This window comes from Panthera leo, chromosome E1, assembly GCF_018350215.1.
Source record: "Panthera leo isolate Ple1 chromosome E1, P.leo_Ple1_pat1.1, whole genome shotgun sequence".
Taxonomy (NCBI): domain Eukaryota; kingdom Metazoa; phylum Chordata; class Mammalia; order Carnivora; family Felidae; genus Panthera; species Panthera leo.
The window spans coordinates 9,532,570-9,559,892 of NC_056692.1; the positions used below are offsets into that span (position 1 = coordinate 9,532,570).

General features: G+C 40.9%; 1 protein-coding gene across 16 annotated transcripts in view; it reads left to right on the plus strand.

The window, feature by feature from the left end:
• Positions 1-27,323, plus strand: part of NCOR1 (nuclear receptor corepressor 1) — a 159,644-nt gene that overhangs the window by 83,389 nt on the left and 48,932 nt on the right. For 11 of the 16 annotated variants that reach the window (XM_042917444.1, XM_042917443.1, XM_042917445.1 and 8 more), the window contains 6 exons: positions 386-513; positions 5,220-5,437; positions 8,994-9,056; positions 11,875-12,014; positions 17,501-17,627; positions 24,872-25,424. In XM_042917444.1, the coding sequence (XP_042773378.1) occupies positions 386-513; positions 5,220-5,437; positions 8,994-9,056; positions 11,875-12,014; positions 17,501-17,627; positions 24,872-25,424 (1,229 nt within the window). The remainder of the gene's footprint in view (positions 1-385; positions 514-5,219; positions 5,438-8,993; positions 9,057-11,874; positions 12,015-17,500; positions 17,628-24,871; positions 25,425-27,323) is intronic. The other 5 variants (XM_042917446.1, XM_042917459.1, XM_042917453.1 and 2 more) reach the window with 3 other exon arrangements.

A 27,323-nucleotide genomic window follows, 5' to 3' on the forward strand; every position in this document is an offset into this window, starting at 1 on the left:
ATACGAGGGGGAACGGGTTGGTAAATTTCACGTTATCAGATTGTGAGGTAGAATTGAAATGTTTGAGTGACAGATGAGATGTAGGAGTTACAGAAAGAGAGAACCAACCTCAGATTTCAGGTTTCTAAGTGGAATCTTAACACTTTCACCTCTCTGATGGGTCCAGACACTGGGAACATGAGTATGTGCTTTTAAGCAATACATGTGGAATATATTCAAGAGTGTTAGGCTGATTCTTAATACACTACCCCTAATTACATTGTAAGTGACTAATAAGTTAGTTGTCAATTAAATTTTTTGCAAAGATATTTATTGTAATTTGTCATCACAGTTTGAGGAGCTGTTTCTTTTACCTTTGAATCTGACATATAGTGGTTCATTCCAGCAGCAAATTGCCCGACCCTCGCAAGAAGAAAAAGTAGAAGAAAAAGAAGAAGATAAAGCAGAAAAAACAGAAAAAAAAGAAGAGGAAAAGAAAGACGAAGAAGAGAAAGATGACAAGGAGGACTCTAAGTGAGTTAAATGATTAGATATTATTCTTATTTTCTTTTTTTTTTTTTTTTTTTTTACATTTTATTTAATTTTGAGAGAGAGACAGAGCACAGGTGGGGGAGGGGGAGAGAGAGAGAGAGAGAGAGAGAGAGAGAGAGAGAGAGAGAGAAAGAATCGGAAGCAGGCTCCAGGCTCTGAGCTGTCAGCACAGAGCTCAATGTGGGGCTCGAACTCACAAACCGTGAGATCATAACCTGAGCTGAAGTCAGACGCTTCACCGACTGAGCCACCCAGGCGCCCCTATTATTCTTATTTCTAAATAACCTATGAAATCTATCAAAGGCGTACAATTTTAGATAAAAGAATGAATGGGGTACGTGCTTTGACCATCTACTAGTTATTATTTGACATAATGAAGGAACGGGATATTCTGGTAAATAGAACTTTTGGCTTAATGGACTTAAATGCCAGACATGAGATGTTACTTTTCAGAAGGGATAGACTACAATAATATATACTCATCACTGAGATCTACTGAATGTAATTTAATCCTTGACTTGGATCTTTTTGTGTGTACCTTTGATAGTTTACATTAATGTAAGAATGCTGGTAAATGGTTTTCTTTTCTATTAATACCTTACATTCCAGCTTTATTGGTTTTATTTATCATATAAAGTAGAGTTCCTGGTTTGTTAGTGGTTCTGTTGCTGTTTTCCTGGTTATAAAAGTAATTCCTGTTCATTATCGGAAGTTAGGAAAAGAGGGGAGAATATTAAGAAAATTGACCTGTGAGTCTGCCACTTGGAGACAGCTACTGTTGATACCTTTGTGTACATATTGGGGTGGGGTGGGGGGCGGTGGGGGGCTTAACAGCTCAGTTGGCTGTTTTTCCACCAAGGATCAGCTTGATTGAGGCATTATTTACACAGAATAAAATTCACCAATTTTTTTTTTTTAATGTTTTTTTAATGTTTATTTATTTTTTTGAGACAGAGAGAGACAGAGCATGAATGGGGGAGGGTCAGAGAGAGAGGGAGACACAGAATCGGAAGCAGGCTCCAGGCTCCGAGCCATCAGCCCAGAGCCTGACGCGGGGCTCGAACTCACGAACCGTGAGATCGTGACCTGAGCCGAAGTCGGACGCTCAACCGACTGAGCCACCCAGGCGCCCCTAAAATTCACCAATTTTAAGTGTATACGTGGATATATTTTGACAGATGTATGCACTGGTGTAACTGTGGCCCCAAGCGTGATACTGTGATGTAGAATGTTCCCATCACTCCCAAGGTTCCCACATGCTCCTTTGCACTAGGGTTCCCCTCCTCCCCACACCACCCCACCGTTCCCAGCCTCTGGCAACTACTAATCTGTTTGCCTTTTCTAGAATTTCGTATAAGTGGAGTTATGCAGTATGTGGTCTTCTGTGCACGGCTTCTTTTACTTAGCGTAACGACTTTGGGATCCATGCAGGTTGTTGCATGTATCAGTAGTTTTAGTTTCGTAGTTTAGTTCCTTTTTAATATCTGTCGTATTACTTCCGTAACCCTCTTGGAAATACTGAAGGTTCACCTGGTTTTGTGACAACTACAGCCCACATCCCTTAGTAAGGTTGCTAACGGGGTGGATACTCATGCCATTGCCATTCTGATTTTGGCACTTTAGGAAGACGACTCTTAAAAACAATTTTGGTTTTGTTAGTTGTTGAGGTAAAACATGTACACTCCCACGTGGTCAGTGGTTCTCATATGGAACGGCCATATCTTGGTTTTTACTTTTTTCTTAAAATCTCTATTAACAAGCATTCATTTTTTAGTGATGTGAGCTAGCTCTTATAGAGGATGCAAAAATACGTAAGATGTATACCATTCTCAAGTGGTTTATGATCTAGTAGGGGAAAACTAGGGAAGGTGCAAGTACCATTTAAGAAATGAGCAGAGCCGGTAAAGGATGTTGGGAGATTGAGAAGAGGTCAGGGTTACTTCCGTCTGGATAGTTTAGAGGACTTTCTGCAGGAGCTTGTGGTTAATGTGGAAAGAATACAGGGAATAGCATGAATTGATGTGCTGCTATGAGAAATGGCAGATAGTGGTTTCATTAGACTGGGACACAGGATGGCTGAAGAAGAAGAGTGGAAGGTGGACTGGGGTTACATTCTGTACAGCCTTAATGAAGCTGAAATAGACTTTGTTCAGGAGGCTGTGTTAGGAGTTGTTTGGGAGTAGGTAGCGGTTTGAACGGATGGAATGGTTTCTTGCCAAAGCTCTTCTGCTAGAATATTGACCCACAAGAGGCAAAGAATGAATGGATTGGAGATGTAAGTCAGGGAAGAGTGGTTTGGGGTACGAAGGCACTGATACGGAAAGTGGTAGTAGAAATGGTGATGGTGGAATGAACGGGAAAACTGTTACCGAGATGTACTAACCAAACCTTGGCGTGAGGTCACGTATGGGAAGTAAAGAAAGAGGGGAGGAGCTAAAGATGATGTCAGTTCTGTAAATGTGAATGAATATGATCACGATTGTCCTCTTAGCGGCGCGCGATGCGAGCATGGGGTGGAGCAGGAAGCAGAGTGGTCACGGCCACGTTTTTCGATGTGTCGAGCTTGTATTGTTGAAGAATCCGGGGGTGTTGTTGGGAATCCCAGCAGATACTTGGGAAGACAAGTCTGGATCTTAGGAGCTTTAGGAGATGTGAGGTGTGAGTCTGAAGATACAGACTGGGAGTTGTCCCAGTGGAATAGATGAGAATGGGGTAACCACACAGAGATTTAAGGCCAGGGCGAGCCTTGGGAAATAGAGAGGAAGAGAGGAAAGAGAGCCAGAACAGCAGCAGGGATGTTAGGAAGGCATGAAGTCCTAAAAGCTCAGCTGAGAAGGATATAAAGAGAATTGCCCGTAGGGTCAGTTGCAGCAGGATGATTAATGTGACAAGAATTGAGAAAAGTCATTGGATTTGCAATTTGTAAGTCCTTGGTGACTCCGCCCTCCCCACCCCCACCCCCACCCCCACCCCCATCCCCATTGGTGACTTTTGACAAAACAACTTTAAGAGGAGGCTTAAATAGCCAGATTGGTAAGGGAATAAATAAAGAAGTGAAGAGAGAGGGCTACATGGCAACTTCAAGGGCAGTTTAGGACTGAAGGGGAAAAATTCTTGAAGAATTATTTTATTTTGGGGGGAAAACGGTAACTTGGTAAGCTACAACAGATCTTTGCTTGAAGTAGATAAAATTTGAAAATCAACACCTTCCATTAAGCAAAAGCAGTTGAGTCTTTGAGTATCGCCACCTATCCACGTTTGCAAAAATGTTCTTTAAGGACTTTGTTTTTAAATCTAACAGCCCTGGGAGGTACACAGCACAGAGAACAGTCCTTCCAGTACTGCATGTAGTACTGTTGCTAGTAATAGTAATGACCATTTATCGATTGATTGGTTGATCGATTGTTTAGTTTTTCCTAAGTGCTGGAGGGAGGTTTATCCTTAATAATAGCAAACACACATAGTTTACTGTGTTCCAGGCACTATTCTGAACATTTGATATGAATGAACTCCTTTGATCGTTAAAATAGCTCTATGGAACATACTGTTTATCATCCTGACTTATAGCTGAGAAAAACTGAGGCCCGTGGAGGTGAGGTAGCTTCTCAAGGTCATCACATGGCAAGTAAATCACACAGCTCTGGTACCAACCCGGACAGCCTGGCTCCAGACCGTTCTCCCAACCACTGGGCCATACTGCCCCGTTTGCACGTAATTAGTATTGGAGATGGTTGAGAATATTGAGCCGGGTTTAATGACACGGTATGGCAGATTATTACCGATGGGATTTTGGGCTGATGGTGGGGGTTCGGAGCTGACAACCAAGAATTCTTGAAGACATCTTTTGGTGCAAAAAGGTGATTTTGTTAAAAGCACGGGGACAGGACCTGAGGGCAGAAGGACTATGCTGTAAGTGTGGGGGTGACTGCTTTCTGGAATGGTTGGGGGGGGGGTAGATAAAGTCTGGAGGGACTTCCTAAAGGGATTTTCATATGCTAAAGACTCACAGATTATCGGATGCCTAGCTATTGTCAAGCTGAGATTGTTCCCTCTAGCAAAGCATTAACATTAAGACCCGCAGGGAGTGCCTAGACTTTAGGCTATTGTTGAGATTGCCTTTTTCTTGTAAACTGGTGAAGTCTCTTACCAGTTTAAGTGTTTCTTTTTTGTCCTTTCCTGTTTTGGGGCCACCAGGAGCTCCTGAGGAATACTGCGCATATCCCACTTTGGAGGGGGGTGGTGCTAGCTTGTGCTTGGCCCTCAGCTGGCCTTATGGTCCTTCATCATTACTACGGAAAGGGCCTCCGTGTCAGCCTCTCCATTTCACAGAGGAGAAAACCACCCTTGGAGCAAAGGCAAGAAATCCGGACTCTGGACTGCAGCTCTAGGGGCTTTTCTGCATCCATTTTCCTCAGAGTGCTGTCATACGTAATAGGTGATTTGAAATGCGTTTGAATTTTAAGCCCATTAATGAATAAAATAGACCTTTGTGAAATATCTTAATTTGAGCTAGTCAGAACTCTTCAAAATTGGGGTATGGCAACATTTTTCATAAATTTTATTTTGAGTAACTGAGAAATTGGGTAATTGTATTTAAATTGTATTAAAAAAAACCTCAAAGCTGCAACCTCCTTAGATATACGCATTCTTCTAAGTCACACAAAATTTTCATTTCCTTTTGCTTCCAGAGAAAATACCAAGGAAAAGGACAAGACAGAAGGTGCAACCGAAGAAACGGAGGAGAGAGAGCAGGCCACACCCCGGGGGCGAAAGACCGCCAACAGTCAGGGCCGCAGAAAGGGCCGGATCACCAGGTCCATGACCAACGAAGCCGCGGCTGCCAGTGCTGCGGCCGCTGCCGCCACTGAGGAGCCCCCACCGCCTCTGCCACCGCCACCAGAACCCAGTGAGTGGGCGAGATTGAACAGGCCATAATTTTGTTTGGGATTCTCTTTCAATGCTCGGGTAGAGCAGGAGGGACCCCTGGTATCCAGGATCTAGAAATAACTCTGAAATTCTGGCCTTTAAAAATTTTGTTAAGTTTTTATTTTAATCACCAGGTCCTCCTTAATCCCCATCACATATTTCACCCGTCTCCCCACCCAGCTCTCCTCTGGTAATCTTCAGTGTGTCTGTCCTCTGTAGCTAAGAGTCTGTTTCTTGGTTTGCCACCCCCCCCCCCTTTTCCTTTTGCTAGTTGGCTTTGTTTCTTAAATTCCACAGATGAGTGAAATTGTATTGTATTTTGTCTTTCTCTCTTTCACTTAGCATTATACTCTGGCTCCATTCATATTGTTGCAGATGGTGTGATTTCATTCTTTTTTACGGCTGAATAATATTCTCTTGTTTGAATAATATTCAGATGTGGTATGCCATCTTTACCCATTCATCAGCGGATGGACACTTGGGCCGCTTCTGTATCTTGGCTGTTGTCAATAATGCTGCTATAAACACAGGAGTGCATGTATACCTTTGAATCAGAGTGTTTTTGTATTCTTTGGGTAAATACCCAGTTGTGGGATTGCTGAGCTGTAGGTTAGTTCTACTTTTCACTTTTTGAGGAATCCCCATGCTGTTTTCCACAGTGGCTGCACCAGTTTGCATTCCCACCAACAGTGCACGAGGATTCCGTTTTCTTCACATCTTCGCCAGCACTTGTTGGTTTTTGCGTTTTGCTTTTAGTCATTCTGACAGGTGTGAGGTGATCTTTCGTCGTAGTTTTGATTTGCATGTCCCTGATGGTGAGTGATACGAGCATCTTTTCATGCATCTCTTGGCTGTCTGGATGTCTTTGGAGAAATGTCTGTTCATGTCTTTTGCTCATTTTTAAATCGGATTATTTTTTGGGTGTTGAGTTCTATAAGTTCTTAATATATTTTGGATACTAACCCTTTATCAGCCATGTCTTTTGCAGATATCTTCTCCCATTCCATAGGCTACCTTTTAGTTTTGTTGATTGTTTCCTTTGCCGTGCAGAAGCTTTTTATTCTGATGTAGTCCCAATAGTCTATTTTTGCTTTTGTTTCCCTTGCCTCAGGGGATCTATTTAGAAAAAAGTTGCTACGGCCAGTGTCAGAGAAATTACTGCCTGTGCTCTTTTGTAGGATTTTTATGGTTTCAGGTCTTAACATTTAGATCTTTAATCCATTTTGAATGTATTTTTGTGTATGGTGTAAGAGAGTGGTCCAGTTTCATTCTTTTGCGTGTTGCTGTTCAGTTTTCCCAACATCATTTGTTGAAGAGACTTTCTTTCTCCCCCTTTGGTATTCTTTCCTGCTTTGTTAAAGATTAGTTGACCGTATAGTTGTGGGTTTATTTCTCGGTTTTCTGTTCTGTTCCGTTGATCTATGTGTCTATTTTTGTGCCAGTACCATACTGTTTTGATTGCTAGAACTTTGTTGTCTAACTTGGAGTCTGAAATTGTGATGCCTCCAGCTTTGCTTTTCTTTTTCAAGACTGCTTTGCCTATTTGGGGTCTTTGGTGGTCCCATACAAATTTTAGGATTGTTTGTTCTGGTTCTATGAATTTTGTGTATTTTGATAGAGAATGCATTGAGTGGGTAGATTGCTTTGGGTAGTGTAGACATTTTAACAATATATGTCCTTCCAATCCATGAGCATGGAATGTCTTTCCGTTTCTTTGTTTTGTCTTGAATATCTTTTATCATTATGTGATAGATTTCAGAGTACAGATCTTTGACCTCTTTGGTTAGATTTATTCTTAGGTATCTTATTATTTTTGGTGCAATTGTAAATGGGATTGTTTTCTTATTTTCTCTTCTGCTTCATTATTGATGTATAGAAACGGAACAGATTTATGTACATGGATTTTATATCCTGAGACTTTACTGAATTTATCAGTTCTAGCAATCTTTCGGGTTTTCTGTTTATAGTATCATGTCATCTGTAAACAGTGAAAGTTTTATTTCTTCATGGCCTTTAAATTTTTTAGACTTTAATATCAGTGTGTTTTGGAAAAGATCCGCCCCAACCTTGCTATCTTAATACAGTGGTTTTTCTTTTGACTTAGTTGTAACCTTAGTGTGTATGCCACTTTTTCTGATGTTTTAACTTGGTGTATATTAGAAATATTTTCTAGTTTCTAGGCGATCTTCATTTTTCACTTTTTGATGGCTGTGAAATGTTGGTATTATGTTCCCTGAGGCACACAATTTCTTGAACCATTCATTCCCCGTTGGTGAAAATCATGATTAGGCTGTCCCCATCTCCTGCCTACCGCCCCACCACCTTTAAACTGATATGATAAGAGTCTAAGGAAAAAACAAATCTTGAGTTGCATCACATTTTTTTTCTGTTAAATTATTTTTTATAGAAATAAATTATTAGACAAGGGAATACTGGGGCTGGGGTTCCAAGTGTTTTTCTCTCTTTTACTGAGTATTGTCTCACTAGTTTATAAAGGAATTATGTTAATGATGTGTACCATCAACATTGTGAAGACCATCAAAATCAGTGATACCAATTTTATCATAATGTGAGGCAGGAAAGAAACCAGGTTCTGGGGATGGCAGGGAGGATGGAAGGGAAATAAGTAGACAGGCACGCAGGGCCAGGTCATGATGGACCTTGTTTAAATTAATCCTGCTTTGCTTACAAAGTGGGAGCTTACAGAGGTTTTTAAATAGAGGCATGCTGTAATTAGATTGGTGTTTTAGAAAGCGAACTGGTGACCGTTGTGGAGGTCAGGTTGGAGAGAGTAAGGGCTGGAGGTGGAGGAACCAACTAGAAGGGCGTCATTATGCATGCATGCACTGGCCCAGGCAAGAGGAGGGTGGATTCAGATCAGAATTGACATACGTCCATGGATGTGAGTAGTAAATGGGAGGAAAGATTAAAAAATTGGTTTGAGGAGCCTGGTAATAATTTGAGTGACTGGGTGGATGATAGTACTGTTGAGAGGGGGAACATAGCAAGAGCTCATTTCACGCGTGATAGTCTTTATTTCCTTTCTAAAGTAAAAGAGAAAGTGTTCAGTTCGTGGTCCATCTGTGTTTACTAGCTGCTAGAAAATGAGGATGGACAGAAGGGCCTCTGGGAGTGAGGAGGAGATGGGGGTTTAGAGAACAGGAGAAAACTGGACAGGAAGGGGGAGCGTTGTTTCTTCTTTGACACCTCGGGAGAGGAGGGACGGAGCCCTGATAACGTGTGCAGGCACCTGGCGAGGCAGGACTCCTTAGATAAGAAACTAGTGATGTTCAAACATGAAGACATGGATGGAGCTTCAAAGAACATTGCGAAAGATCTAATACAGAGGTTTTGAATATTCATTCCCCTTTAGTTGGTGGGGGAGAGGCTGCCATCATCTTGTTTCCATAGTTGACTAGACCTTATGCTTCAAACAGGCTTTATGTCAGATAAATAGGTTGGTGCCGTATAATCTGTGAATGAAGGATTGATCTTAGTATTTCTCTGCCTTACTGGGTTCTCTGTCTTTATTTCAGTTTCCACAGAACCTGTAGAAACCTCTCGATGGACAGAAGAAGAAATGGAAGTTGCGAAGAAAGGTAAATGATGGTACTTTAGATTCTAAAGAGTTTTGGTTTTGGTTTTGGTTTGGTTTGTTTTTTTAAGGTTATTAGTAATAAGTCAGAGGGACCCAATTTTTTTTTAATTGCAAAAAGGAGAACGTTCTTCTACGGTGGTAAACAGAATGCAGAAGTAGACTCGGGTTCTTTAGGGTGGTATGGTACCTTCTCAGGTGCCTCGCTGTGCCTTGTTTAAGAGGCCCACTTTGGAGGGGTTGAAGACTCTCTGTACGGTTTTATTTGGAATGTTATTTCATTAGAGAGCAAGTGGGCTATTTTCACTTTTCCAGAATAGCTGTGATTAAATGCTATTAAAGCTGTTTTAGAGGGTATTTTAATGTAAAGAGTCTATATTTTCTGTTATTTAAAAGTTGGATTTATGGGGCGCCTGGGTGGCTCAGTCGGTTGAGCGTCCGACTTCGGCTCAGGTCACGATCTCGCGGTCCGTGAGTTCGAGCCCCGCGTCGGGCTCTGGGCTGATGGCTCAGAGCCTGGAGCCTGCTTCCGATTCTGTGTCTCCCTCTCTCTCTGCCCCTCCCCCGTTCATGCTCTGTCTCTCTCTGTCTCAAAAATAAATAAATGTTAAAAAAAAAAAAATTAAAAAAAAAAAAGTTGGATTTAATAGCATGGTACATATTTTTTCAGTGTGTATTTGGTAAGGCATTTGGTTATAAACTAGTAAGAAATTGCACCATGATTCAAAGGAGAGGGCATGAACTTTGGAGCCAGACCAATGTTTGAATTTTGTCTCTGCCACTCATCGCTGTGTGGCCCTGATCTTACTTACTCTGGAACATTATGAATCTTGTATTTTCTTGTGGTTGCTTCTTAATGTAGTATAATTTAAAATTGAAGTACAGTTTCTAATAGGATAAATAATTGGTTTATAAATAAAAAATAGTTTGTTTTAAGTAAACTAATTCTGAGAAAGAGTAGCCAGCTTTTTGGGGGTTAAGTATTTACCTTAAAGTTCTGAAGAGAAATTATTGTAAATGGGTTGACCTTTTAGTGACACATTTCAGATTTATTTTTTTTTCTTTTTTAAAAGAAATGTTTTTGTTTTACATTTATTTGGGTTTGAGAGATAGAGACAGAGCATAAGGGGGGGGAGGGGCAGAGAGAGAGGGAGACACAGAATCGGAAGCAGGCTCCAGGCTCTGAGCTGTCAGCACAGAGCCTGACAACGGGGCTCAAACTCACAAACCGTGATGAGATCAGGACCTGGGCCAAAGTCAGACGCCCAACCGACTGAGCCACCCAGGCGTCCCCAGATTTATTTTCTATGTAAATAGGTAGGAATGATAACATTTAGGAATCCTATAAACCACCTTTACCAAAAAAAATAGCAGTTTAAAGTTTTCTGTGTTCAAAATATTTTTATTTGACGTGCATTTGCCGTGATTTGCCATGATTACATGTAAAAGATTCACATTTGTTCTCATCTTATTATCAGAGTGTCATAGTGGAGGGCGCCTGGGTGGCTCAGTCGGTTAAGCACCTGATTTCGGCTCACGTCATGATGTCATGGTTCACGAGTTGGAGCCCCGCGTCGGGCTGTGTGCTGACAGCTCAGAGCCTGGAGCCTGCCTTGGACTCTGTGTCTCACTCTCTCTCTGGCCCTCCCCTGCTCATACTCTCTCAAAAATAAATAAAAAATCAAAACCATTAAAATAAAAAAAGAATGTTCTGGTGGAACAGGTAGATGTTGGCTCCATCACAGGGCGATCTTTTGCAGGTAGCTGCAGCCCCATGTGACTGTTTAGCCTCCATTCAGCTCTGTTCATGTGTCAGGCAAGATTTGGAAGTTATCCTCCAATTGTCATTAGTAAGGAAGCTACTTGAAAAACTGGTGTCTTCCTGTAAATTGTCGAATTTGTACTAGAAAATTCCTGTTTGGGTACACCTGTATCTAAAGTATATCCCTGTCTGTATAGCTCTCTGTATAGCATTTATATACTCACATTCCTTACAGATAGGTATGTGTATGTATAGATATAATTTGACTAAAAAGTGCTAGACTGCATAGGTTTCTGTGATGCATTGTATTACAACAGGCTTTTATCTAAAAATTTTTTTTCTAACGTTTATTTCTGAGAAAGAGAGCGTGAGGGGGGGGGAGGGGCAGAGAGAGAGGGCGACATAGAATCTGAAGCAGGCTCCAGGCTCCGAGCTGTCAGCACAGAGCCCGATGTGGGGCTCGAACCCATGAACTGCGATATCTTGACCTGAGCCGAAGTCAGACGCTTAACCGACTGAGCCACCTAGGTGCCCCTACAACAGGCTTAAGAAAAAACAAACAAACAAAAAAACTGGTTTATTTTTTTGAGAGTATTTCTTGATTATGAATGAAGATAGGCTAAATATAAATAGTCATATATATATATGTATATATATATATGTTCTTTATCTTGTGTTATTTATATGATTACTTTATTAACTTTATATCGATGTACTGTTTCCAAAGATTTAGAAGTACCTAATCACTCAGTTTACAAGTGTTTGAGTTGTTATTCTGTATCGAACATTGTCCTAGCTCTCCAGAAGACCCATAGCAAGGACAAGGTTGAGCCCTTCAATTAATGACCGTGTTGTAAATCTGGGTGGCAAAATAGAGCTGTCAGTGCGTTGAGAGTCAATATATATTTAAGTATGTATTGAAACGTATCAGTAAATAATTGAAAACATACTCTTAGTGCTAATGATTGTGAATACCATGGTTAGATTGATTTGATTATTTCTCTTGTTAGCTTTATCAGGTGACTGTTGAGTTCATCTTTGGTCTCTTTTTAAAATACAGGTCTTGTAGAACATGGTCGTAACTGGGCAGCAATTGCCAAAATGGTGGGAACTAAAAGTGAAGCGCAATGTAAAAACTTCTATTTTAACTACAAAAGGCGACACAATCTGGACAACCTTCTGCAGCAGCATAAGCAGAAAGTGAGTATATCAGAATCTTTTTTAATTTTGTTTTTGTTTTGTTTCTGCTTTGTCTTCGAGCTTGAAATACTGGTTGAGAGAGAAACTTTTTTGCGTCTTGTATTTTTATTTATTGCATTTACCTGTAAAAGGATATGCTAGTTTCTCACCACAAGTTGACTTTTTCTCTGTTTACTGTCCAAGGAGTGGAATTCGTGTTAGGAGTAATGGCAGTTCAGTACTTTTGAATGACCGTAATGGGATTTGGAAAACAGAAACATTTTGGAGTTTGAATTGAAAAGTTTAGTTGGCGTTCTTTTGACCTTGTTGAAAGAATTGATTTGGCATATTAAAACCATTTTCTCAGAGAGAAAGCATCTCAGATAAATACTAAAAACCAGAGAGTGTGAATTATGGAAAATCCCTTAACTAGGAAGTTCCAACGTTCTCAAAGTCCACAGAGCTCCTTGAGGATGCCATGAGGTCAGAACTGCTTTTGGAAAAATATTAACATGGTACTTACTCTTCCCCACCGTGTTAAATTTGCACAGACGATGTCAGAGTTGTTGGGAGGGAGATCATCAGTGCCTTCGCACGAATCACCGCAGGACACCGCTGTGCTAAATACTCACTGTTCTCTTCATCTCCAGCGTTGTTAGCAGTTTCAAAACAAATGTGCCGGTGTCACTTGTCCTTAGTGAAGCAGTCAAAATGCGCTTGACTAAGTCTTGACCCTTGGGTATGTGTGTGTGGGATGAAGTGAGAAGTGTTGTGTGAAGTCCTTCTGTTCCACCCCAAAGTGTCCCGCTTCTGCCCTGGGAAAGCACTTTGCGTTTGTTCGAGTCCCAAGCTGGACTAGCTCCCCTTTTTTTATGGAATGTCAGTTTCAGTTGAAAAAATGACAGACTGTGGTTTTTCAGACTTGGATCCATAGTCGACATTTTCTTGAAAACACGTGAGCCTGTCTGTTAAGGCAAGCAAGCGGTGGTATTTGTTGCCACTTTCCAGTTTCGAGCTTTCAAGCAAAGGTTAGAAGTTTGGAAAATCTGTATCCCTCCCCATGAGCTTACCGTCTTCCCGGTACTCAAAGACTTTTCTGATGAGATCAGTGGTAATAAGAACCACTGTGATGTTTTCATATACAGTGAAACGTATCCAGATTTGAAAAATCTGTGTAAATCCATGTTTTCCAAATGACCAATTTGTGATCTTGCAGTGGGTATCCTGTATGTATAAAGGATACATAAAATATTTTGTAATACATCGAAGTTCAAGATAGATGAATGGATTTTAATAGAGTACGAAAAATTTATTGATACAGTTTCAGATTTCACGTTGCAGTTATCCTTTAAGAGATGACGACATGCCCAATTTCGGTGCACCATCAAAGAGTAATATCTAGGGTTGTCTAAAAAGATGTTAAAACACACTTCCCTTTCCAACTACATATCTCTGTGAGACCAGATATTTTTTAAAAAAAAAATTTTTTTTTTAACGTTTTATTTATTTTTGGGACAGAGAGAGACAGAGCATGAACTGGGGAGGGGCAGAGAGAGTGAGGGAGACACAGAATCGGAAGCAGGCTCCAGGCTCTGAGCCATCAGCCCAGAGCCCGACGCGGGGCTCGAACTCACGGACCGCGAGATCGTGACCTGAGCTGAAGTCGGACGCTTAACCGACTGAGCCACCCAGGCGCCCCATGAGACCAGATATTTTTAATATGTGTTTCAACCAAAACAGTATTACGCCTGCCGATTAGGTTAAATGTAGAAGCATATTTGAGAATTGTGATACTCTCAAGGCAGACATTAAAAGGAATTTCCAAAATCAATTAAAAAAATGATACTTTTTCACTAAATGATTCTTTGGTTTTGGAATGTACTTATTTTTTATTAAAAATGTTTTTTATGTTGACATGTAATGTGTTTGTTGTTCTTCAAATGAATTTATAGATATTTATTTCCTTCTTAAAACAAATTTTTTTAAAGTTTATTTTGAGAGAGAGAAGGAAAGCACACATGTGAGGGGAGGGGGTGTGGAGGGGCAGACAGAATTCCAAGCCGGCTTCCTGTGCTGTAAGCGCAAAGCTGGATGTGGGGCTCAAACCCACGAACCTTGTGAGATCATTACCTGAACTGAAATCAAGAGTCAGATACTTAATTGACTGAGCCACCCAGGTGCCCCAAATTCATGAATATTTTAAGTGTTTTTCTGTTTTAACTTCAAATTCAGTGAATATCATTATATATATCTCATGAATAGATCCTCCTTAGGGCCCGGGATGAGGGACAGGGAGCCCTTAGTCTTAGTTCTAATCAGGCCATCAGTTGATTCCGTGAAGCCCACCCCATCCACATTATGGAGGGTCATCTGCTTTACTCAGAAGTCCACTGATTGAAGTGTTAATCTCATCTAAAAAACACCTGCACAGAAACATCCAGAATAACGTTGACCAAATATCTGGGTGCGGTGGTCCAGCCAAGTTGACACACAAAATTAACCATCACAAATGTCAATAACACTTCTTATTCTAATCTTTTAAATTACAATGGAAATGATAGGACAGCAGGCTTCCATTTTTTTAGAGTGTTTTACCGTTTTTAAAAAGGTTTCAAGAAAACGTGACAAAACGTCTAATATCTGTTAAAACAAAGGAGAAGATACATAGGTGTTATATTTCTGTAGGTTTGAATTATTACATTAAAAATTAACGAGTGCTATCATATAGTGAAGCAAATGCTTGGAGAGGTAGGAGATTTTTGCATGTGATTGGAGGAGTGTTGCATGGTGGTAAAATGTTGTCTCTTCTCTGTCCATCAGTGGAAGTTCCAGAAGAATCGGTGGATATCAGCAAAGGAGGAATATAGCCTCCACACCGGAAAAATCCGCATAGTAGCTATTATCTAATGCCTAAAAATATTGCAGCACTCGTGAAGTCTTTTGCAAGCTTTTTAAAAAGTGTAGCCAGAGGATTCTTCCCTTGCATTCCCTAGGAGCATAGTGATGATTTTTTTTTTTATTTTTATTTATTTAAATCCAAGTTGGTTAACGTACAGTGTAATAATGGTTTCAGGAGTAGTAGTTAATGATTCATCACTTACATACAGCACCCAGTGCTCATCCCAACAAGTGCCCTCCGTAATGCCCATCGCCCATTTAGCCATCCCCCACCCAACACCCTGCCAGCAACCCTCAGTTTGTTCTCTGTATTTAAGAGTCTCTCTATTTAAGAGCCTCTCCCTCTCTGTTGTCTTATTTTTGCTTCCCTTCCCCTATGTTCGTATGTTTTATTTCTTAAATTCCACATATGAGTGAAATCAAATATTTGTCTTTTCTCTGACTTAATTTCGCTTAGCATAATACAATCTAGATCCATCTACGTCATTGCAAATGGCAAGATTTCATTATTTTTGGTCACTGGGTAATATTCCATTTTGTGTATATACCACATCTTCTTGATCCATTCATCAGGTGGGCTCTTGCCATACTTTGGCTATTGTGCATAGCGCTGCTATAAACACTGGGGTGCACGTGTCCCTTCGAATCAGCATTTTTGTGTCCTTTGGATAAATACCCAGTAGTGCACTTGCTGGGTCGTAGGGTAGTTCTATTTTTAACTTTTTGAGGAACCTCCATACTGTTTTCCAGAGTGGCTACACCAGTTTGCATTTCTACCAGCAGCTCAAAAGTGTTCCTCTTTCTCTGAATCCTCGCCGAAGTGTTGAATTTTTTTTAGCTTCAGACTTTCACCCGGTTGTATGACTCTGACATTGGGAAATGATTTTTTTCTCTTGCTTCAGTTAATGCTTTAGGTTGGATCCTACTAGTGTATTCATATGTAGACCAAAAATGAGAAGAAATAAACAGAATAAGAATATTGGTAATTTTAACAGTTGGGGTGGCAATAACTTATTTTCCTCTATGAGGAATGGCCCTGGGAGATGCCTGTAGCTGGAGTCTGCTGAAGTACAGGCCCTGGAAGAGGTGCAGCACAGAGAAGTGCCAGGGCTGGGATCCTCCAGTCTGCAAAGACAGGAGACCTTAAGTTTCATAGTCAGCAATGTAAGATTATAAATACAATAAATGGCTAATGTCTTACACCTATGTATGTGCACCTATACTCTTACAGATCTGTGACCCCAGTAGAAAAATGAGCAGGGTTACGTAAACACTTGGTTTACAGAAGGGAAAATCCTGTTAAAAAAAAGGAAATTTGTCCTCATCAATAGTAAAAGAAATTCAGTAACACCAATGCTGATTGGCTACAGCAGTGATCAGATGTTGCTTATGAGATCACTGAATTCTTTTAATAATTTTTTTTTTTTAACGTTTATTTATTTTTGGGATAGAGAGAGACCGAGCATGAACGGGGGAGGGGCAGAGAGAGAGGGAGACACAGAATCGGAAGCAGGCTCCAGGCTCTGAGCCATCAGCCCAGAGCCTGACGCGGGGCTCGAACTCACGAACCGCGAGATCGTGACCTGAGCCGAAGTCGGACGCTCAACCGACTGAGCCACCCAGGCTCCCCAAGATCACTGAATTCTTAAAGTTAGTGAAGGGAGGTTATTACAGCGTTATTAACAATACTTAAACTTAAAAATTGCCTAAATATCTTAAAATAGAATTTTAAACATTTATTGGTATAGATTGTTTTTATGGAATCACTAATATAATAATTTTGAAGAATGTATAATGTAGAGAGGTACGTGCAGTTCATGATTATAGTAGGTTAAACAAGTAAGGTATATAATCACGTTGGGTCATCCTGGTTTTATTTCCATGTATACATATGTACACAGGTATAAAAGACAGGAAGGAAATGTATCAGCATACTTAGAATCCGTTGCTGGTAGAATTATGAGCAATTATTGTCTTCTTTAACATAATTCTGGGTCTTCAACATTCCGATGAATGTGTTATTTTTCTTAGAAAATAAATGTATACATTGTATGTATTAGAAAAATACATTATCTGGAGGGGGAGAATAGCAGGAGTTTTGCCATTTTTGGCTCTTTGTACATGTATGGTGGTGAGTTGTTTGAAAAATTGTCCAAAAAATTGTCCAGACTTTTGATCAGTTCGATGAAAGTAATGTATTTACACAAAAAGGCCAGGAAGTGGTTCCCTAGAGGTAACTGCACATTAACCAGAACAGTTGTGAAACATGCAACCTTCTTGTTTAGTGTGTATCCATGTTCTGTGTTATTTTAGACATGAAAAGGTTCATTTTTTTTCTTTTAGCTATTTAAATCATAAATTAATATTCTTTTTTCTATGTTTATTTTGAGAGAGCGAGAGAGAGCATGAGTGGGGGAGGGGCAGAGAGAGAGAGAGAGAGAGAGAGAGAGAGAGAATCCCAAGCAGGCTCTGTGCTGTCACTGCAGAGCCCGATGTGAGTCTCGATCCCAAGAACCGTGAAATCATGACCTGAGCTGAAATCGTGAGTCGGAAGCTTAACCAACTGAGCCACCCAGGCACCCCTAATCTCATATTCTTTTACTCCTTAGACTTCACGAAAGCCTCGTGAAGAGCGAGATGTGTCTCAATGTGAAAGTGTAGCTTCCACTGTTTCTGCTCAGGAGGATGAAGATATTGAAGCTTCTAATGAAGAAGAAAATCCAGAAGACAGTGAAGGTATCTTAAAGTCTTAAATTTAGTTGTGACTTCCGCTAGCCAAATCTGTAATTGTTAGCTTAGTCATTTGACTATTTAAGAATTGCTTCATGAAGGAAAAAGTATTATCAGTGTTTTCATGGCATAGAGACCTTAAACTTGAGCACAGTGTATTTATTCCATCAACAAACATTTATGTAGCACCTGAGATGGCCCAGTTACCACAACCAGAGGATCTTTAAAATGGCACTCCGTTATCTAGAAAGATGTCTGTGCACCTATGTCGTTGCCATATTTATTTGTCCAGTTAGTATCATCGATTACATTTCCTTCTTTGTTGCACTGACTTTGATTGACTTCAATTTTTACAAAGACTTACTTACATATGTCCTGTTTATGCTTTCGTATAAGGAGAATTAACGACCCTAGAAGCCCCAATAGAAAAGAATGTCAACCCAAGAAACTTAAGAAATAAAAATCTTTTTTGTCATCTGAAAAAATTAATGACCACTTCCTGAAAAAGTAAATGTTTTCTTAGTTTTTGCTAGTTAAAGAAAAAAGTCCAAATTTATTTCAATTCATATTACTATTCAAGTTTCTATAGATTTCTTTTGTGAATTGACTGCTTCTGACATGGGGTTTTTCAATGATTTTAGTAGCTCTCTATAAATGATATCTTAGATATGTTCATGTTTTGTATATGCAAATATTTTTTCCGTCTCATTCGCTTTTTGTTTTGATTTTAAATTACGAGTTTAAATTTTGTATGTAATCAGAGCTGTTTATATATGTTCCTTGGTAGGTGCTCATATTTTAAGCTTAGGAAGTTCTATACCTTCTAGGAGTTTCAGAAATACTAGATTTTGTTTTATTTTTTTTTTTCTACAAGTTGCTGACTTTTATTTTTTAAAAAATTTTTAAGTTTATTTATTTTGGGAGGGAGAGAGAATCCCAAGCAAGCTCTGCATTGTTAGTACAGAGCCCGAACTCACAAACAGTGAAATCATGACCTGAGCCAAAATCAAGAGTCGAATGCTTAACTGACCGAGCCATCCAGGTGCCCCTGTTGTTGGCTTTTAAACTGAAGTTTTGTTTTGAATGTGTTTGGGCTTTGAGCGATAAATAGCTTTTTTTCTGTGAGGTTTTCTGGAAAATGAGAATCCTGGGGCAAGCTCACTCTGGGGTGGCAGAAGGGTGCGTAGACTATGAATGTCAGGATGGTGTGCTTATGGTTCTTAAGAGATCATGCAAGGTTATTCATTTTCATAGGTTTGTTGCTGGTAGGTAGTATTCTCTGGGTTATAAATGTACATGGAGCCTGTATTAACCCGCTTGGGCTGTCATAACAGACTATCACAGACTGGGTGGCTTAAACAACAGAAATTTATTTTTTCACGGTTCTGGAGGTTGAAGTCCAAGATCAGGATGCAAACAGGATTGGTTTCTAGTGAACCTGTCTTCCTGGCTTGCAGAAGAAAGCCTTCTTGCTTTGTCCTCACATGACCTTCCCGTTGTGCACATGTGCTCTTGGTATCTCTCTTCTCGTAAGGACACCACTGGTCCTAGTGGATTCGGGTCCCACCCTCATGGCCTCATTTAAGCTTAATTGTCTCCTTAAAAGCACTGTCTCCAAATACAGTTTCCTTGGGGGTTAGGGCTTCAACATATAAAGTTTGTGGGGGACATAATCCAGTCCATAACAAAGCCCAAACCTAATTATCATAAATATGTTTATCTCAGAACACAGAAGCCTATCCGTACAGGGGCTAACAGATTTTCAGAAGCTGAGCACCAAAAAGTGACTTGTTTCCTTTTGTTTTCTTCCTGTTACTTTGTCTTGGTGTGAAGGTTTTTTCAGATTGTCACATAAGGTTATTAAGGTTATGAAATAAGGTTATAAATAAGGTCATTAAAGTAATTAAGGTTAAGTTTAAGCATAAAAGGTTAAGCATAAGGTTAAGGTTAAGCATAAGGTTAAGGCTAAGCATAAAAATAATGTTTCTGTCTGATCAGGCGTGGGGGTTGGTGGGCACACATTCCCATCCATACAGGGGGTTATGTTGTGACTCCTAGACTAGTTTCTCGCGAATAGGAAATGAACTCGCCCCTAGAATTGTGCGATCCCCATTTCCTGTTGACTGAATTTCAAGGTGTCAAGGAAAAGGCAGTACAATGAAGTTTACATGGCCTGTGATCTCATGCTTATCGTCACTGTTTCTCACGTGGCGCTGCTCGTGTCTGTGGGAGATTGTCGGCAGTGCGCGAGCAGAGAGCAAGATGGGTTGTTCATTCGACTGTGTGCGTCTCTGACAGAGGAGTTGGAGCAAAGATAACGGAAACTTGACCAAAATTTGGATTTATTCGTGTTCTTTTGTTCCAAGTCATTCTTTAAGCGAAAATAAAAAAGACACTCATTTGGCTGGTGCTTGGTGAAGCATCCTGCCTTGGAAACACTCCTACTCTTCTGTGGCTTGGAGGAAGAAAGTAATCGAAGAAGTGCTTATGACAGGTGATGTCTGCTGCGCGGTCATGAACATGGCTTCCTAATATTGTGAAGACAAATGACTTGGTAACTTGCCCTCGGGTTTGAGGCTTTCCGTTGAATGGGAATGAAATGAAGTGAGGCCTTTTGTTAGCCTTTCAACATTTTGGTAGCATCTTTCATTAACAGTGATTGCTGCCGTATGTTTAGACCTTACTAAGTGGGAGGTTCTGTCCTGAGCTTTTGTCTGTGACGTTTTGTTTTGATTTCGTTTTTATATCTGTCACTTGAGCTCCCGTGCGAACTCCAGGCTCATGCATCTGACTGCCTACTTAACGTTTCCATTTGGATGCCCAAGAGCCAGCTTAACATCCAGAACAAACTTTCGATTCCCCACCACTGGAGGCCTCTTTTCCCTCCAGTCTTTCCCTGGGCCAACAAATGACACTCTCCTACCCTACATGTGGTCCATCAGTGGATATTTAGAGGCACTAGTGAGAATCTCATCCCATCTCCCTACCCTCATTGCTGCTACTTTGGTTCTGAGCCACTGCCCATGTTCACTGCAGCAGCCCCCTGATTGGTCGCCTTGCTGCTCTTTGTCCCATTATGTTTCTGTGCCTTTACACCAACCACAACCAGAGTGAACCTTCTAAAGTGTCAATCAGACTGTGTTGTGCCTCTGTTCCAAATGCTGTGATGCTCTCACATTTCGTTCAGAAGCCTGGGACTTGTTGTGAGGCCCTGCACGAACTGGCCCATACACCTCTGCGACCCTTTTGCAAACCACTTTTCTGCTTACTCACTATGTTCTTTGTTGTTGTTAATTGAGATATCTTTGACCCATAATGCTAGTTTCAGATGTCCAAACTAATCATTCAGTATTTGTATTGATTGAGAAACGATCATAGTAAGTCGTGTTAACATCCATCGCCTCACATAGTTATAATTTTTTTCTTGTGATGAGAATTTTTAAGATCTACTTTCTTAGCAACTTTCAAGTGTACGATACAGTATTACTAGCTATAGTCGCCAGGCTGTGCATTACATTTCCAGGACTGACTTAATCTTCTAATCGAAAGTTGGAACCTTTTGGCTTCCTTCACTCATTTCTCCCTTCTTCTGCCTCTGGTAACCACAAATTGTTCTGTGTGTTCATGGTTTTGTTTGTTTGTTTGTTTTTAAGATTCTTCTTACAAGTGAAATTATTCAATATTTGTCCTCTGTCTGACTTATCTCACGTAGCATTATGCCCTCAGGGGCCATCCCTGTTGCAAATGGCAAGAATTCCTTTTTTTTTTTTTTTAATTTATTTATTTTTGAGGGAGGGAGGGAGAGAGGGAGAGAGAGAGAGAGAAAATGAGTGTGGGGGAGGAGCAGAGAGAGAGGGAGACACAGAACCTGAAGCAGGCTCCGGGCTCTGAGCTGTCAGCACAGAGCCAGACGCGGGGTTTGAACTCAACAAACTGAGTGATCATGACCTGAGCCAAAGTCGGACGCTTAACAGACTGAGCCACCCGGGCGCCCCCCACCCCCTTTTTAATGGCTGAATAATACTCTATTGTGTGTATGTGTCTGTGTCTGTATCTATACCCCACATTTTCTTTATCCATTCATCCATTGATGGACACTTAGGTTGTTTCAGTGTCTTGGCTCTTGTAAGGCTCTTGTAAATAATGTTGCAATCAATGCGAGGGTGCACATATCTTTTCGAGTTAGTGTTTGTTTTTTTTTTTTTCCAAGATGAATTCCCAGAAGAGGAATTGCTGGATCAAATGGTAGTTCTACTTTTAATTTTTTGAGGAACCTCCATACTCTTTGTCATAGCCACTGCCCTAATTTACATTCCCACCACCAGTGTACAAGGGCTCCCTTTCTCCACTTGTTATTTCTTGCCTTTCTGATCATAACCATCCTGACAGATGTGAGGTGATTGCTCACTCTGTTCTAACCACGTTGTTCTCCTTGCTGTTTGAGCAAAGCAACCCCCACTTCGGGGGTTTTGCGTGCGCGGATCCTTCTACCGTTTCCCCAAGATGTCCCTGGTTCGTTCTGCCATTTCCTTCAGGCCTCTGCTGAAATGTCACCTTACCTCTTTAATACCCTCTTCTTCACTGGTTCCCCAGTTTTGCTACTCACTGTGCTTATGACTTCCAGATGCATCATGTACTTAATTGTTCACTGTCCGTTTGACACCGACTGTCAGGTCCTCTAGAGTGCAGTTTGGTCTTTTCACTTCTCTGTCCCCAGCGCACCCTGCACGTTGGGTGTTTTGTACCTAATTGAATGAGTGAGAGGATGAATTTGTAGGGTTTTAAAATACTATGTTATGCATTGAAAGTATCTTTTCCCATATGGTCAATTAAGCCTTTATTGTTTTCTGTGTAAATGATGTATCTGTAGCTTCAGAGTTTCCTGTTTTGCTTTCAGACATTTCTACATACCTCCTGAGGTTATACATATCCTGTCCTACGTTATCTTCTCGAATTTTGAAAACTCTATTCCCTTTGGAGTTATTTTTGTGTGTAGTGTAAGGTAGGGTCCATGTTTTTCTTCCAGACAAGGAGCCGGTTCTGAGGGAGCTAGTTTATTAAATAATCATCCTTTACCCAACGATTTGAAATGTCACCTTTGGTATATATTAATTTCCCATCTACTTTAGGATCTATTCCTAGGCATTGCCTTCTGCATTGCTGATTTATTTTGTCTATCACTCTGGCAATTGCAAACATGTGATACGTTGGCTTTGTGGTAAGTTTGACTATCTGGAGAGGCAGGCCTCTCACTCTAATGTTCTTCATACTTTTCTGAGATTTTCTCAGGGACTTGTTCTTCATATACACTCTAAATTAGTTTATCTAGTTTAAGAAATCTTTCTTGGGGCACCTGGATGGCTCAGTCGGTTAAGCATCTGACTTCGGCTCAGGCAGGCCATGATCTCGCGGTTCATGTGTTCAAGCCCCGCATCAGGCTCTGTGCTGACCACTCAGAGCCTGGAGCCTGCTTCAGATTCTGTGTCTTCCTCTCACTCTGCCCTTCCCTCACTTGTGCTCTGTCTCTGTCTCTCAAAAATGAATAAACATTAAAATAAAACTTCTTATAATTAAAAAAAAAAATCTTCCTTACCAACCATTGGGGTTCTCATTGGAGGTAAATATATTAATTTGGGGGGAGATTTAAATTTTTATGTTGTCTACTTCAAGAAAATAATCAAACACTGAATGCTATAGTAAACATGTCTGTACGCTGTTCATAATAGTGGCAAATTGGAAGTAGCCTGAGGGTCCAGGCTTTCAAGGAAAAGGGAAGTAAATTTAAGACATGTTCATAATCATTCAGTCACTTTATCCTTCAGCAGATATTTGAGTCTCGTGTGCTAGGCACAGTGCTTGTGCTAGGACTTAAACGATAAGCAAAATAGAGGATCCCTGCCCTCACGGAGGGAAGGGCGATGGCAAAGGCAAGCGCGTGAGTGAGGTTTGGTAAGGTTCGGTTTTTAAGCAGCTCACTCTGGCGTTGTGGTAGAGAATGGTCTGAGGTGGAAGATGGGAGGAGTTGTTTCTGGACTGGAGCGGCAGTTGTGAGGTTGAATAGAAGTGGGTGCATTCAAGGGATCTTTGAATTTTTTTAATTTTTTTGTTTTTTGGGGGGAGGGATATATATATCCCAAGCAGGCTCTATGCTCAGTGTGGGACCAGATATGGGACTCGATCCCGTGACCCTGGGATCATAACCTGAACTGAAATCAAGAGTCGTACGCTCAGCCGACTGAGCCATCCAGGCGCCCCACAAGGGATCTTTTTAGAGAGAAAATCTGTGATGCTTGTCTACACAGGATATGGGGATCAATGAGAGGAAGGATTAAAAGATTGCTCATAGGTTTCTGGTTTAATTAGGTAGTAAACAGTAGAAAAGAATGGGATTTGGGTGTGTTGAGTCCAAGTCTGGTGCAGGAAATACTGAATTTGTGATTCCTTTGAAATATCTAGGTAAAGATGTCACAGGTTAAAACTGCATTTATAAAATGAAACAAACGATGTTGGGGAAGACCAGGGTTACAACGTTAAATTAAAAAGTCTGTGTCATGTTACTCTAGAGCTTTGTTGTCCAGTGTGGTAGCCACTAAATACCTGTGGCTATTGAGCTCTTGAAATGTGGCTAGTTCAAATTGAGATATGCTAAAAATGAAAAATATAATCAGATTTTGAAGACTTAGTACCAAGAAAGGTAAAAATCTCATTGCTAGTTTTCTATGTTGATTACATGTTAAAAAGATAATATTTTAGGCATATCGGGTTAAATAAAATACATGATTTAAAGTTAACTTATCTCTTTACTTTTTTAACGCGACAACCGGAAAAATTAAAATGGCAGGTGTAACTCACATGATGTTCCTATTGGATGGCGCTGTTCTAGAACGGACTGTCAGCCCTCCTGGGTATAAAGAAAAGCACAGAAATGGGCTGGTAGAAATAAACTGAAATGTTACCATTTCTGCGTTTTTTTGTTTAGTTTTGTTTTTTCATCTTTCTTCATTTTTCAAATTTCATGTTAAATGATTTTTCGATACTAAAGGCTTTTACGCTTTCAGTTTCAGAAGGTGAAAACAGTTTGATCTCTCCCTTTCATGCTCTGTAGACACTTTAGCTTCCCAGTGGCTGGCGTACTTCGGTGAGGTCATGCGACGAGTGTCATTCCTTCTAAACCTACTTTGAAGCATGGCTTCTGCCACCCCTGAAACATGTCCATTATCAGATTTTTATGCCGTATCATTATCTTTAAGGTGCTGAAAATAGTTCTGATACAGAAAGTGCTCCTTCTCCTTCACCAGTTGAAGCTGTCAAGCCCGGCGAAGATAGCACTGAAAATGCGTCTTCTCGAGGGAACACGGAACCTGTGGCCGAGCTCGGGTCCACCTCCGAACCTGCGCCCAGTGCGTCTCCCTCCTCGGCAGTGCCAAGTACGAAGCCCGTCGAAAATGAAAGCGCGGAGACCCAGGCGAATGACAGCATCACCGTAGAGGCAGCAGAGCCGATGGACGTTGACCGGCAGGAGCCCAGTGCTGAAGTGACTTCTGTTCTTGACCTCCCCGCGACTACCAGAACGGACTCTGTAGATGTTGACATGAGGGTGCCCGAAAACAATCCGTCTAAAGTCGAAGGCGATACCAAAGAGAGAGACCTGGAGAGAGCCGGCGAGAAGACAGAGCCTGGCGATGAAGACTTGGTGGGGGCCCAGCAGATAGGGGCCCAGAGGCCCGAGCCCCAGTCGGACAATGATTCCAGTGCTACCTGCAGTGCTGATGAAGATGTAGATGGAGAGCCCGAGAGGCAGAGGTGAGCCTCGTTCCTCTAATACTGTTGTATTCTTTGCTCTGTCGGATGCTGAGTCACAGAACGGTGCCGGCCGTGGAGATTACTCCTGCGTAAACCTCGGCAAGTTAAAGGTGGTCTCCGTGCCATTATTACTGGGTTTTGATGCTCTTCATCTGCTTAAATAACCAGGAACAATTAGGTGCTCATAATTTTCAAATGAAAAAGATAATATTTTTTTCCTGCATTGGTTACATGCATCCCATATGTAGCAGAGGAGGGGATCTCATCTGACAAAACTTGTGAACGAAACCACAGATGAGACTGCCGTTCCTGGTGTTGGAAGCAGTAGGACGAGGTGGCGAAGGATGTGGCGGTGAAGGCGAGAGGCATTGGCTTGTTTGCTCTAAGACCGCACAGCCTCAAAACAAGGCCTGCTGTCCCTGTGCATTAGAGGGTAGACTATGTTGGGAGGAGAAACATGTTCAGTGTTCTGAAAACATTTTAGAAGGCATGATTTAAACATAAGCTCTAGGTAATTATCACAGTCACTGTTTATATCAGTTCAAATTCTAGATTATTCATATTTGTAATTGAAAATATGTATAACATACATGAATATAGGACTGTTTTTAGTCACTAAGTTAATAATACAAAACTATTTTATGTGTATGGTTTTTATAAGTTACAGTAAAAAGATAAATTTTTATAGGAATAGATATTGCTTTATTTAATATGTGTGCATTCCTTGGGATTTCCTTTTTTCTTGAAAGCAATAGAATCCCCTAGAATCACAGTAGAATGTTTCATCGGTGCAGATTCTAGAAATGAATTCGACTAAAAGCATCATTTATTTATTTATTTATTTATTTATTTATTTTAAGTTTATTTATTTTTGAGACAGAGACAGACAGAGCATGAACGGGGGAGGGTCAGAGAGAGCGGAAGACACAGAATCGGAAGCAGGCTCCAGGCTCTGAGCCATCAGCCCAGAGCCCGACGCGGGGCTCGAACTCATGGACCGCGAGATGGTGACCTGAGCCGAAGTCGGACGCTTAACCGACCAAGCCACCCAGGCGCCCCTAAAAACATCATTTAATCAGAAACCCAGTCCAACACTTTTTTTCTTTTTCTCCCCTCCTGTTTTTTAAAAAGGAAGGCAAATAAGCCACTCACCTAAGTGCCACATTCTGTTCCTCTAAGATGAGGATTCTCTGTGTTTTTCCACTGTTGGTTTTAGAAACTACTGGAAGGTAGTAACCTTGGAGGAACACCCGACGAGATGAACATGATAGTAGTCTTGAAATTCAGAAACTCCTCGTAAATATATGGTGGTGGGCTTTGAGGGACACTCCAAAGTCTGCATCACTCCCCAGCCATCACATGACACATCCTACGTTTTCTACATTGTAACACCATCTTTATTCCTTATGGATGATGTTGATTGTTTTCTTTCATACATTCTGATTTTCTTATCAACTTGTACTTTTTAAAATGTTCGTCTTTCCCCAATAATACTGGGAAGTATGATCAAGCCTGCAAGGTGTGGGGTATGGCACTGGTGTATGATTTTCCCCGTGCATGTATTGGGTGTCCTGAACTCCAGTGTAGGTAACGAACCTGAGTGAAGCAGGTGGAATGTGGGGCGAAAGGGACTGTGGGGAACGGAGAAGCGCTTGCTGTTTGGAAAAGGAGCGAGCCGCATGTCGTTGCCGTGCAGGAGTGCTGCTTCTGTGCTGCCATTTCTTTTCCGTTTCTCATGAGAAACCAGGAGTCTGGACTCTTGGGTGGAATTCTCAGTTTTTAAAATGTTCATGGGCAGTTATTTTAAAAAAGAATGCCCTTTGATCCTGGCAAGATACAGATGACTAGTTTGTAATCTCTGTTAGTGGTAGATTAGGACTTACAAGATTCCATTTTATA